Below are 13,958 nucleotides of genomic sequence, written 5' to 3'. Positions count from 1 at the left end.
TTTGGTTGGTTAAGTACCAACCTGATTTCGACCATAACAAATAAACAGCTCCAGTGGGATACTCTGCACACACACACACAGGTACTAAGAATGTCGCCAACATGCAGAGCGTGTGAAGTTGCCCAAACTGAGCAGTTAGCCACACCGGTCCACTCTGTGCTTGCTCCAAGAATGTACATCGTCAGGGAGACATTCATAAGAAACAGGGGACGAGGAAGGCAGGGATGGTGGTAACCATGAATCAAGCAGAAAAGAAAATTTTCTGAGGTGGTAAGAGAGTATTTTTTTTCGATAAGAGAGCTGCAGGAATTCCAATGATGGGTTTGGGATTTTGGGAGCCACGTTAAAAAAAAAAGGTGAATTGAGGAATGATACCAAACTATTAAACCAACAATTTAATGGAAAACAAAGATTTTAATGAAGAATGGCTAAAATGGTTGGCTAACATCTCACTACCTCTCACCATCGATTTTGAAATTAAGAATGAAAAGGGAAAAGACGCTTTTTTTTTTACAGAGAAAGCTGGCAAAATAAATAGATAAAGCCAAAACACCTCACAGAATTTTGTTAAAAAATTCGGAGTGGAGAATTCATTGCGGCCATCATTAAGAACACTTTTTACGACTGCCCCACTTGGAAACAGACATCACGTGAGTCGAAAAGCCAACAACAAATAAACACTAAGGAACAAAAACGAATGAGCATCAAAACGGACAAGAGCTCTCTCTCTCCACGAAAATTTTGCTATCGTGCACCAAACGCCCTTATAAATGCACTAGAGCAAGCGCGCACACAGTGGGGAGAGGTGAAAAGAAATGACCAATGAGACAAAAACATGTTTACCATGGTCTTGATAAGAGGGGTTTCATGTCAATTACCATGGCCAAAACAAGGCCGGCGATGATTCAGAAAACCACATTCAAACACAGACATGTTGATGCAGTTCTCGTAAACTGAGGTCTATTCTCGATGATGATGCACACAGCAAGCAAGACAGTCAAATTGCAATGCAATGTTTTGGCCATCTGTAGAGAACAAATAAATTTTGAATTATTTTGGTAAAATATGCAAAATAATACAAAGGCTCTCCTCCATCACAGGGCTTTTATTCCCAATTGTCCCATATTCCTCAAACAAAAAAAGAGGCATGCAGGATTCAGGGGCTAAATACAGCGTCTAACGTATCCACCAAACTTGCCCAACGAGGTTAAAACCTCAAATCCATCATCACAAACACCATTATCAATGAATATTGAGGAGATGGAGGCCCCCTTCAGTGTTCTGTTCCACATCTTCACCATGCATAAAAAGCCTCATCAGGAACTTGTATAAAGGACGGTCTCACAAGATGCAAATGCCAAGCCTTTAAAAGAGAATAGATAAGCATAGCTGATCAGGAGGAATCTGTCATCTACCACTGCATGGAACAAGTTCTTCTAAGAATGCATCTTGGTTTACGCCCCTCAACAACAGGTATCACATTCTCCATGAGCTGCAAGCATTGTTCTGTTAGTTTACTATGTTCCGGCCCTTGTGAATTTATGCAACAAATAACTCTTATCATTGAGCAGATTTGTTCTCTTCTATATTAAGAAATGTAACTTTGCCACCAACTAAGGAAGAGACTATGATTCGCTCAGACATGAAAAGCAAAAGTAGCAAATACAATATAGTAGGAAAAATTTGTTAATATGATTCATCTTAAGCTAAGAAGGTCCAAGAGAAGCCAACCCAGAGAAGAAGTTGAATGTTAGTGGCTAGAATCATCCAACAGAATACACACCAATTCCCCACACAAGCTATGTCACCTGGGTACGGGTGCGACATGGCTTTATATATATATATATATATATATATATATATATATATATATATATATATATATATATATATATATATATATATATATATATATATATATATATAAAGTCAGTCTTGAGTTTGACCCATGTCTGACTCAAACCTGGACCAAAACAGATCCAGGTCTAGTACAATATGGGCTGCTTTGACCCAAGTTTGAATCAGTCCTGGATCTAAACAGATCCAGGTCATTTATACCCAGGCCTGATTCAGACCTGTGTTAGTCTCAGGTCAGAATCAGACCTGGATCAAGCCCAGGCATGATTTATACCTGGATCAAACCCAGGCCTAATTAAGACCTGGGTCAGATCAGGCCTGATTTAGACCTAGATCAGAACCAGGTTTGGATCAGAGTCAGGTCTGAATCTGACCTGGATCAGAGTCAGGTAACACCGGGCTGTTTCTTGAGACAGGTGTTATAAAAGTTGGAAAGGAGAGAGAGAGAGAGAGAGAGAGACGCAACCCGAGGAAAAAGGGAAAGAGGGTGTTAGGGCAAGTTTTCGCAACCCAACCCCTTTCCGAATCTCTTCCTCCCTGCTCTCCTCCACTCACTGGGCAGCAACACCAAGATGAGGCACACAACCCTTTCCAGCAAGGTACCTCTCTCTCTCTCTCTCTCTCTCTCTCTCTCTCTCTCTCTCTCTCTCTCTCCCCTTTCTTCCTTCTCTTCCCTCTCCCTCTTCTTTTCCCCTCTTCCTCTTCCTCTTCTTCTTCTTTCTCTTCTTTCTTTTTTGTCTACTTCCTTCTTTTTCTTTTTCTTCCTCCTTTTTCTTACTCCCAGCCTTTCACTGACATCAAACCAAAAAAAAAAGTTCAGATCAGGGTTGGACCTGACCCGGAGCAGTGCAGGACCCGACCCACTGGTACCCGCCCCCGACGACCTCCCAGGCGTGTCTATGTGACATAGCACTCAAGGTTTCAACCACATGTAACCTGGACCTATTCACAAAACATCTTGTATAGAAGTCTTATACAACACCTCCAGCCAAGTTCCATCCCAATCAAGATGGAGAACGGAGATAATGAGGAGAAGGCCCCTAAGGTCCACAATGATTGAAATCCATGTTATGGAATTTTGTGCATTAGATAACAATTGCTCAGCTATCATACGCACAGGCAACACTGACATGGACAACCCAAGTTTGTCAAATTAAATGTACAATATAACCTGTGCTATCCTATAGTTTTACACCACTTTATAAAAATACTTAACCATGAAGATGCTAGAATCTGACACCGTTATATGTATGGTTTTATGCCCTAAAGTTACAATCAGTACAGAATGGATGGTGAGGATTTACCTGTTGCAGGTCTCACCATGAAGAACGTGCACATTCAGTTCCAAGGACTCATGCAATGACTCATTTTTCTGCCCCACTAGGTAGCAAAACAAGAACCATCATCAAACACTATTATTGTCATGTAAAATGTTAAAAAAATGTCTTACATATCTTTTCCAGTCACCATCCTTATTTTATCTGGTTCAATGTGTGATTCTATACGATAAAGCAAAGAAAACATTCAATAGGTTAAATGGCAGGTTGTTTCAGCTGTTCTTAGAAGTCAAGAGATCATAACAACAAGACGGGAAGCTACACATTATATGGATTAAGGTATTGGTTGCACATTTTGGGTGAAGTGTACTTTGGATAAAATCAGTATCTAATTTAATCTCACTAACAGGTAATCTCGAAAAGTCCCTCCAACTCACATGCATGAGATGGTAAAATCTTGTAAAACATGGTAAATGCTACAACTGTTTTAACCAAAAAATGCATTGAGGGTCCAACCATACCCCTATCCTCGTGACATTGAAAGGATTAGATTCTCCATTCAAACTTAATATTGCACAACTCGCCATTCTCTAGCTTTTGTGGAAAGAACAGTCATTATAACGAACCACATGAGAAATCCCATGTATAATCTCCAAATCAGAACAACTGCCAAACACCAACAGGAAGAAACTATAGGAACTCAAATGCTGCACATCTTGATGTTCGTTTTACAAGAGTTTCAAAAACAGAAATCTTCTGTTTCAACTAGTGATTCCTATAATATAAGCCATTACCTAATAAGTATAAATACTACCATCAAATGAGTTCCTTTTTCAAGAGTTTTGAAAATAAAAAAATTTTGTTTCAACTAACAACTCCCATAATATAAGTCATTACCTACTCAGTATAAATAGAAACATCAAATGAGTGTTCCTTTTCATTTCTTTCCTGAAACCAAAGTAGAACACCAAACCTCAAAATATGATTTCTTCTAGCATTAGGATAACCATAGCAAAGGAAAAATGGTGCTTTATGTCAATGTACTTGTCAATAACATGGGAATTGTCAGCAATCAAGTGACACGAAGTTGGAATAGTTCAATATTAAATTCAAAATTCTGAAAGTGAATCATGGAGTCTTCACGCATACAAGCAAGTTGATAATAATGATGATTAACAGAAAACAAGACATAGTCACATAGGGCATTGTAAAGTTCACAAGGATAGAAAAGCAACCTAAATATCAAACGTTCACACACAAATCCAGATCAAAGTGGCACGAATCCCACTTTCATTCTGATATGCAAGTACTTTGGAAGTTCACACCATTTGAGAGATTTTAAAACAACTATCATGGATTCTTGAAAAGAAAACCCCAACTAATGGAAAAAAAATAAGAAACTGAAAAACAGATAAACAGCACAGGGACAAGCAAGTCATCATATAATATCAGCAACCATAACAACATTCTTTTGGGTCCTTTAGAATGATGTTGCTTAATATCTAAGTCACAGGGATACGGCATTTTTGCTGAAGAACCCATACCGAACAGATACGGTTCGGATACGGCAACGGATACAGTGGGGATACGGACAAAATTGTACCCGATACGATTTTGACCGTATCCCACAACTGCAGCAAAAAAAAACTATCTTAAACCTATACAGTTGAGGACTATTTTGACCTTTTAGGCCTAATTCATGGCTAAATGACATCTAAAAAGAATGAAATTCTAACCCACTATAAATGCTCCTTTTTGTCCTTAAATATGATCATGAAAATTAGAAATTGACAATATTGTGCTTGCTGAATTGCTTGTAAAAATGTATTTATGTATTGTTCTTGGCGACTGTGATATTCCTTTCAAATTAGAGACCAAAAAACTGGTTAATATGCTTTAGAATGCTTAAATAAATTATAAATGAATAATATATATATACATATATATATATATATATATCATAGTCACAAATATCGGTATCGGCTATATCTCGGTGAGGCTATTTCTCATGATATTATAGGTTTGGTGACAAATCTCATGGCTTAAAAAATATAAAAAATAACAAAAATAAGTAAGAAAATATCATGTTTATACAAAAAATACACATAATAAAAGAAAAAATTTAAAATTGTAAAAGAAAAAAAAACAAATTTAAGATTTTAAAAATAAATGAAAACAGTAAAAAAAATTGATAATATCATAATAATATTACGAGAATATAGTGATATTCTCATGATAACAACGCAATATTATCAAATTGGCGATATTTTCAAAATTGTCGCGATATTTTACCTATATTAATGTTTGCGGAAAATACGGAGATAATATCATGATATTTTGAAAATATCGTTGATATCTATGACAATGATATATATATATATATATATATATATATATATCCCTGAATCCTACTTTTTGAAAATTGTCGTCTTTACGACTCGTACCTGTGCCATATCCCATTTCCGTATCTGTATCTATGTGACATAGCTTAATATGATAAACTGCCATATCACATTCTCATACTGGTTTGAGAATAAATTTCCAGGAAAAAAGAAAAACATATTAGGAACATCAGAACAACTTGTTAATCTTTAAAAAATATTGACCACAGATGAGTACGTCAAATATATATAATTATAGAAAAAAAATCAATACAATGTTTCCCTATGAGTCCAATGCAAAGAAAGTGTATCAACATCTACTAATAAAGAGAGAGAAAGTGTGTGATTTTTACCTGCTTATACCTCTTCTTCCTCTGCTCCGTCTGCATTAAGATTCTACATCAGTTTGCAACTAGGTGTATCTGAAAACAGCATATGCACACATCTCTCCTAATATGTGTGTGTGTGTGTGCATGCATGTGCATATGTGCTTGATTTTTATAAATTATAACAGAAAGAAAAAGGGAAGCTTAACTGGAAAAAAAAAACTAACACATTTGACACATGCATAATACTGGTGGGTGGAGATAAAGAGCTGGAAAATGCACAACGTACAAATCAAGAAGAGGGATGGGGGCAGGACTCCCTTTGCTACAATGCAAAACACCCTTGTGATGGTCACTGTTCTTTCCTTTCCACATGAAGCCAGATGGATGCTATGACTCCAGGAAATAAACCAAATAGCAAGCTATGTCACACGGACTCGACTACGGAAGCACCGCACCCGAGTCGACACACCCCGACACGGGTGCGGACACGGGTGCGGCTTTGGATACGGCCCAGACTCGGTCAACAAGTCGAGGCTGAGTCTGTCCTTTTTTGGACTCGGTCAATGTTGACTGAGTCCAAAAATTGTCCATTTTTAGGGTAAAAAACAAAAAAAAATGATCTTTTTATATATATTTTTAAAAAATATATATATAGCATGAGTCTCAAACATAAGCCCCAGAAAAACAAATTTTGGGGGGTGCTGCCCCCCTACGGCCCCCCTGGACCCCCGCCCACTGACCGCGCAGCGGGACCCGCACCGGGGGGAGCCCCCGGTTCCCCCCTTTCTGCAAGGGAAAAAAGTACAATTTGCAAAGTTTATAAAAACACTCATGCTGGTGCCAAACTTTAGAGGACAATATCCACATATATGCACACAGGATATATTATTATATATATATATATATATTTAAAATATATATATATAGCCGAGTCCGCGTGTCCAAAAATTTTAAAATTGCGCCGCACCCGTGTCGCACCCGCACCCATGTGACATAGATAGCAAGAAAAACAGTAGTCTTACTTATCAGATAAGCATTCAAATGTCCATCATCAATGAGAGAGATGAGGGAGTCAATAAAATATTTCAAGTAATATAAAGTGACAAATCCACCTTTTCCAGTTAGTCAACAGATGGACAGCAATCAGCATTGCTTATCAACTTCTAAGTTTCACGGGGAACCTACAGGCTCATCTCATTCCTTTTATTAATACATATGTTGCAGTCTAAAAAAGTACCTTCCTCTAACTTAACATGGTAGGTGAAAGTTGTGTCTTACATTAAAAGCATAGCCAGTAATGTAATCATTTAGAAGATGCAGCAAACTTGGCCTTCTTTTTCATTTTCTTTGATTTTCAATTAAACACGATGTTTGACTGTCTGCATTATTTCAGCAAGGTACATTCCAGAACATTTTTTTCACATAAAATGCTCATTTCTACATTTCTTCCACTCCTTTAATAAAGACATTAAACCAATTAAGACCATCGGTTTCTCTGTCAAATAAAAAAGAATCCTAAACAAAGTCACACTCTTTCTTTTCCCGCCAATTTATTTAATTTGTCATCACTTTTTAACTAATTTCATATCCCTTCATTTTTTTTCATTAAGAAATTTAACCCACTTTAAATGTTTCAATTTAGAGAAGAATTAGCAGTTGGCATCTCTCTCTCTCTCTCTCTCTCTCTCTCTCTCTCTCTCTCTCTCTCTCTCTCTCTCTCTCTGCAGTATTCAGACAAGACACATGCATGTGCACAGAAGCACATAATAATCATTAGACCCCTAACTACTTAAATGTCGTTGGCTTTATGACTACACCCACCAGAAGTTCCTTTCTCAAAGTCCTTATAGGCATCCCTCTTCTAGCTTCTTTAAGCATTATCTCCAATATGCGTATCCAGGTGTGCATGGCTGTGTGCTTGTGATCATCATCATTGTCATGAAGACATGTTCCATCTGCATGGTTCAACTATAAATCTTGATTCCGCACACATTTCTATCTAAATTTGAATCAGTTAGCTAGTAAATCTTGTTTCCTCACTCATTCTATCTAAAACTGAGATAATAACTAGCTACAGTCTTTATGCCTACTTGCTCTCTCCATCCAAGTCTTTGTTGTTGCTGTGCCTATTTTTTTATTTGCAAGTGCCTTACTGATGATTAGTGCATTGACTGATCTGATGTTCAACAGACCCAAAAAAAAATAGCTAGCAAGAGTGTGACGACCTTTCAACCAATGTACTTACAGTTTTCCTTTACCACAAGAAATGTATTGCAACCATGTCCACTAGAAAACTCATTATACACAAGGTCTATTTGTAGAGATGGTCATCTGAACTTGGCTATCGCAATGATATACCTACAAACTACTAAAATTAGAACCATTCGGATGACAGGAAGCTGAAATTAAGCAAGTATATAACCAAAGAAAAATAAACACACACATACACACACCTGCTCTCTAACCAGCTGCATATTCTCCTCTTCAAGCTGCGACACTGTGGTCTGCAAGTCCATAGTATAAGCCTACAAACACACCACCCAAAATTATGTGACGATCAACCCCAAATTTTCCAGGAAAAGAATAATGTCGACCTAAATCCGCTCAAATGCCAACATCTACAAAGAACAAGAAAACAAAACACACAACAACTATGCAAATGTATAGTTCAAAAAGAAACGATTATGCAAATGTAGAACTACTAATTCTCACCACCAAAAGCGTACATGGTTTCAGCATAGTCTCAGTGCAAAGAACAAGAATATAAAGTTATGAACAGATTTGTCTGTACGACCAACATAACCAACAAGACAGCAAAATTTTCATCAAAACCTAGTTATAAAAGATCACAACAAACAGTGAAAAAACATAAAAGAAACCCTCGAATTCCAGCCGAGACAACACCAACAAAAGGAAAAATGGAATTTTATGAGGAAAAACTAAAACCCCACAAAATCCTCAACCCAAATTGAGAGGAACCCCACGGATGAGCATCCTCCACTCAAAGAAATGCGATCACCACTACCAACCACGAACAGAAACACCCACAAACCCCAAACACCAGAAAAGGCAGAAACCTTGAGAGAGAGAGAGAGGAACAACCTACCAATTTCCGCTCCCTCGACCTCGCGGCAGACTCCCGATTCTTGATCATCCTCCTCTGCCGCTGCTGCGCTGCCCGGTCCACCGGCTCCAACAACGCTGCCGCAGCCGCGGCCGCCTTCCTCTTCGCCCTCACCGTCCCATCAGCCTCCTCTTCGAACCCGAACCTCTTCCTGAAGACCTCGTCCCCGCTGCCAGAGCCACCACCGAAACCGGCGGCAGCGGCTCCGGCGACATCCTCGTCCCCGACCACGCCGGCCTTGGCCAAGAAATCCTCGAGGGTCATCTCCCCGATCCTCTCCCCGCCCTCGCAACCCCTCCGCTCACCGATCTCCTTCCACACCTGGTCGACCGTCTTTGCCCCGCCGGGCTCGGCGGCGAAGCCGGGCGTGGCCGGGCTCGGCTCCCCCGGCCAGAAGCCCTTCATGAGGTCGTCCATGTTCATGGTGGTCCGGGAGAGGTCGGGCGTCTGCAATTCGGCGATGACGATGGATGGACGGTTGAGATCCGAGGCTGTAGGCGACGACGACGCCATGACTTTAGATGCCATCTCTCTCTCTCTCTCTCTCTCTCTCTCTCTCTCTCTCTCTCTCTCTCTCTCTCTCTGATTTATGGCGATTTTTCGGTTAGGGCTTTGATTATGGAGGGTGGTATTTTAGGTTTTAGGTTTGAGGGGAGGGGTTCGGAGAGAGAGAGAGAGAGAGAGAAATGAGAAGTGTAGGTTGCTGGTTTTAGCCCGATTGTGGTTTTGGTACTTTAGGAAGGAGGGTGGGGATTTCTGAAAATGGCAAAAGTTGGGGGAGGGGTTTGGCAGAAGGAAAGTAGGCAGCCCTCTCTATGGACTATGGAGCTTTCACATTTATGGCCTGTTCATGAGGAGAGTTTTGCATTTATGGTCGCTCTCATGGGGAGGCTTCCGGGCTCTCTCTCTCTCCTCTTTCTTTTGGCCCTTTCACTTTTTTTATAACATCTAAAATTACATTTCATTTTTTAAAACTCTTACTACTTCCCTTGATCAGAATAACTTTTGAGTGATGATTTCTTCTTGATTCGTCCACGCAAGTCTGAAAGAGCTCAACTTTTTTCCTATTTTGAAGAAAAAAACAAAAGAAAGAGTGGTTACAGGTTTGACAGACCGCAGAACTTGAGAGTCAAAGTTCGATCATGTAATCGTGATGGTTTTAGAAAATAGGGAGACATTCTTCGAACTACGGGAAAACGAATGAATAAAATGGAGCGGGGAGGGAGAGGGGATCTATCAGACGGTGGGTGATTTTGTGAATGTAAAGCCTGAAAGCAACACTAGTGGCTCCATCAAAAAAGGTGAGTTAAGATGTGTAGTACGGATCTTCGATAACTGTGATTTGAGTTCAGATCAAAATCTGTCCGTCTAGGATCCCAACGTAGCCTCTCGCCTAGCTAAGGAGTTCATGTTGTTTTGCATATTCCTTTGCCAATTGATCTTAACTATAATACAGTTCAAACGGATCCTCAAAATCTTTTTATTAGGCATGTCTTAATACGATCCATCACGAGGGTGCATCTCCTTTATAAATAGTTTAGGGGAAAAAGAGAATAGGCAATATTGAGAAAAAACCCTTGATACTTTAATTTTCTTGTTTTTTTTTTTATATTTTAATTTAATTTTTTAAAATTCTTATTTTTATAGTTGATTAACATAGTTTAGGTATTGAATTATACCGAGTTCATGAGAAATCCACATTTCACTGTATCAGATTGGTATCAGAGCTTGTTATCACCTTAATCAATTGTCATGTCACCAGATTCGAAGACATTAACTAATTTAAGTTTTATTTGAAACTGATTGATCCACCAAAACTTTTGAAAAAAATCTATGATCCATTAGACCAAGAGACCGGATTCGGAATCGAGCAACAAGCAAGCTCTCAAAAACGTGACTTGGCATTGTGTTAAGAAGTGAATTTTGAAAAAGAAATAATGATCTGCATGGATCATTTGGACTACACAGTGGGGGCACCTTCATGGTCAGTTCCACATAAGCAATGAAGGAGTACTTGGTCTGATCCAAAGTTTAAGAGCAAATCATTGAAGGGATACACCTACAAATCAAAGATATCAATCACTGTATTGATTGGTTCAAAGAAATTTTGGAAGAAAAGACTCGCACACCCATAAATCAAATCAGACGCGTGTGAAAATCTAACAAAAAGGATGGAAGAGATTCCATGAAGCAAGGTCGTTCCCAATTAGGAAAGTGCCCCAATAACGGGGTTGCAGGTGATCCATCATCAACAAACACCACCGACCGACAGATGAGGAACGTAGTCTCGCGCACCCGAGGGTGGAACCAATGGCAGGTACAATTAAAACCCGCCACCGACCCTGGAGTGGAGAAAATCGAACAATCAGTGGGCAATACTGCGCCCTGCGGCTGGCCTCCCGCGATGTGCGTTCAGGCTGATGCAAGGGGCATCCTCCTCACTAAGCTATTTTGGTCCTAGTGCATCAAACCCAATCCAAACTGCACCTTATCGAACTCAGTCCCAGCTTCAGTCATGTGTCGGACTGGGTCAACACTAGACCCATGCACATTATGGACATGGATTGGGTCTCAACCAGGATCGTGTACCTCAAGACCTAATCCAGGGTCCAACCCATCTGCATCTAGGTCTGGCGAACAACCAAATACCCAATCCCGTGGTGATCCAATCTCATTTTCACCAAACCCATTATCACTACAAGAAAATTGTTAATTAGCGACGGAAATTTGCGACGGATTTTTTTTGTCGCAAATTAGCTACAGATTAACTAGAGAAAACTTTCTTCATGAATCTGTCGCTAATTAGCGACGGATTAGCGATGAAAGTTGTTTCGTCGCTAATTAGCGACAGATTAACGACAATAATTTTTCGTCGCTAATTCTCAATACAAGAAAACCATTTTAGCGAGGGATTTAGCGAGGGAATTTTTCTGTCCCTAATCCGTCGCTAATTAGCGACAGATTAGCGACAAAAAAATTCGCTCGCTAAATCCCTCGCTAATTTTTTATTTAAACCGAGCGCGAAATTTTCCCTCTCTCCGTTGGAAATTTAAATCGACTGCGCACGATTTAAACCGCTCTCTCCCCGTCGAAGAGCGCGCTGGAGAGCATGACGACGACGAGGCAGTTTCACGGAGGACGGCGACGCCGACGGACGACGACGCCAGATGATGGCGACGAATTCGGAGGACGCAGTTTCATGGAGGACGGCGATGGCGGAGGACGACGACGACGGAGAACGACGACGATGGAGGACAGCGACGACTTCGGAGGACGCAGTTTCACAGAGGACGGCGACGCCGGAGGACGGTGATGACTTTGGAGGACGCAGTTTCACGGAGGACGGCGACGCCAGAGGACGGCGACGATGACGCCGGAGGACGGCGACGATGACGACGGAGGACGGCGACGACTTCGGAGGATGCCGTTTCACAGTAGATGGCGACGAGGCTGGGCGATTGCTGGAAGACTGCGACGCCGGTTCACGGAGGATGGCGATGCCGGAGAGCACTGGTTCACAGAGGACGATACAAGTCCGACGACGAGGCAGAGCGATCGTTCTATGCAATGCCTGTCGAGTGCGGTATAAGCCCGGCTTATTGCTATCGGAATACCGCCCGACAGGGATCAATTTTTTTTTTTTTTAAATTTAGCGACAGATTAACGACGGATAATGTTCGTCACTAATTTGTCGCAAATTTGTGACGAAATTAACGGCAGATAATTTTTTCGCCAATTAGCGAGCAAAAATTCGAGATGGCCTCTATCCGTCGCTAAACAGTTTAGCGACGGCTTAGCGACGGATTAGCGATGGATAGATGCCATCGTTAATCCACAATTTTCTTGTAGTGTATTATTCAGACCTAGACCTAAACCTAAACCCAAACCCAAACTATAATAAAAACCCTACTTAGTCCCACACCCAAACCCACCCTTATCTAAACCAACAATTTGTCCCAAACCCTACTCTTGGACCAGTTCGGCCACCTGATCCACTGAGAGGTCATAATCCACAACCTCTTTTTTCGAGGGGCACAACACATACCCCTTATTACACCACCACCTCTAGTTATTTAGAGAGGATGGGTATCCCCAGAGTGACTTACTTGTCCATGTGCATGTGTTGATAGTCGGGCGATCAATAAAATCACAATTAAATATTGTTTTTTTTATTTTCTGGTTAGATGACATGTTAGACATGCTAGTGGGCTCGAAAGTCTTCTCAAAGCTTGATTTAAAAAGTGGTTATCATCAAGTTCATATTCACCAAGGAGACGAATGAAAAACAAATTGTAAAACTAGGGATGGACTTTATGAGTGGCTAGTCATCGATTTGTGAACGTGATGATGCAAGTGCTTAGGCCCTTTATAGAAAAGTTTTGTAGTTGTGTATTTTGATGACATCCAAGTGTATAGTCCCGCGGTTGAAGCCCACTTGTCTCACTTGCAATGAGTCTTAGAGGTATTGCGGCAGAAAATGTTATTTGTCAATTCCAAGAAGTGTTCATATATTATTGGTCGGGTGGTGGCTACAGTGTTGAATGTGGCCGTGGTGTTTCTATAAATACTTTAGTTTTTTTTAATTAAACAATGTTTGTTAAATTAGGTTTATTTTTGAATGAATATGTGTGAGTAGGTTTACTTTTGTGCCTACTGCATTGTCATTTTTTGAATGAATATATGTATGATGAGCACGTTCATATGCATATTAGTGCTTCATTTGTTTCAATATGTATGGATGAGCAGATTCAAGAATATGTGTGTATGGATGAGGATAAGGTTTGTATGTGCCTCATTTGTTTCAGTTTTGTTTTCCTTGGATAAACAAATATTGATCTTTGTTCACCATGCAACTAGAAACTCTGATATGCTATTATATGGATTTCATCTGCCATGGAGGTGTCTACAAGTTCAGTTATTGGAGGATTTATTGTTAGCACGGTGAAAGAGTCACATCTTTGATTTTTTATCTTGTTTATGTGTTACATTA

General features: G+C 40.1%; 1 protein-coding gene across 9 annotated transcripts; it reads right to left on the bottom strand.

Annotated features, from left to right (window-relative positions):
* Nucleotides 1–970: 970 nt before the first annotated feature.
* On the bottom strand, nucleotides 971–9,686 carry LOC149847124 (bZIP transcription factor 12-like). Of its 9 annotated transcripts, none has more exons than XR_016430347.1 (5): nucleotides 8,947–9,686; nucleotides 8,298–8,369; nucleotides 5,869–5,898; nucleotides 3,162–3,237; nucleotides 971–1,492 (listed from the first exon to the last, which is right to left on the bottom strand). XR_016430347.1 is itself a non-coding variant. In XM_089996836.1 (5 exons), exons 1-4 carry the CDS (start codon nucleotides 9,494–9,496, stop codon nucleotides 3,196–3,198), a joined length of 690 nt encoding a protein of 229 aa, XP_089852962.1. In that variant the 5' UTR covers nucleotides 9,497–9,686; the 3' UTR covers nucleotides 971–1,492; nucleotides 3,162–3,195. The 9 variants fall into 9 exon arrangements, 5 of the variants coding, with proteins under 5 accessions (XP_089852962.1, XP_089852963.1, XP_089852960.1 ...); XR_016430345.1 differs by lacking the exon at nucleotides 3,162–3,237 and adding an exon at nucleotides 8,090–8,202 and having other exon boundaries at nucleotides 8,951–9,686; XM_089996836.1 differs by having other exon boundaries at nucleotides 8,951–9,686.
* Between the last annotated feature and the right edge of the window lie 4,272 nt (nucleotides 9,687–13,958).

Source organism: Nuphar pumila, chromosome 2 (assembly GCF_984573655.1).
Source record: "Nuphar pumila chromosome 2, dmNupPumi1.hap1.1, whole genome shotgun sequence".
NCBI classification, from domain to species: domain Eukaryota; kingdom Viridiplantae; phylum Streptophyta; class Magnoliopsida; order Nymphaeales; family Nymphaeaceae; genus Nuphar; species Nuphar pumila.
Note: the sequence above shows the minus strand (reverse complement) of the source record. Positions and strands in the feature narration are given on the sequence as shown.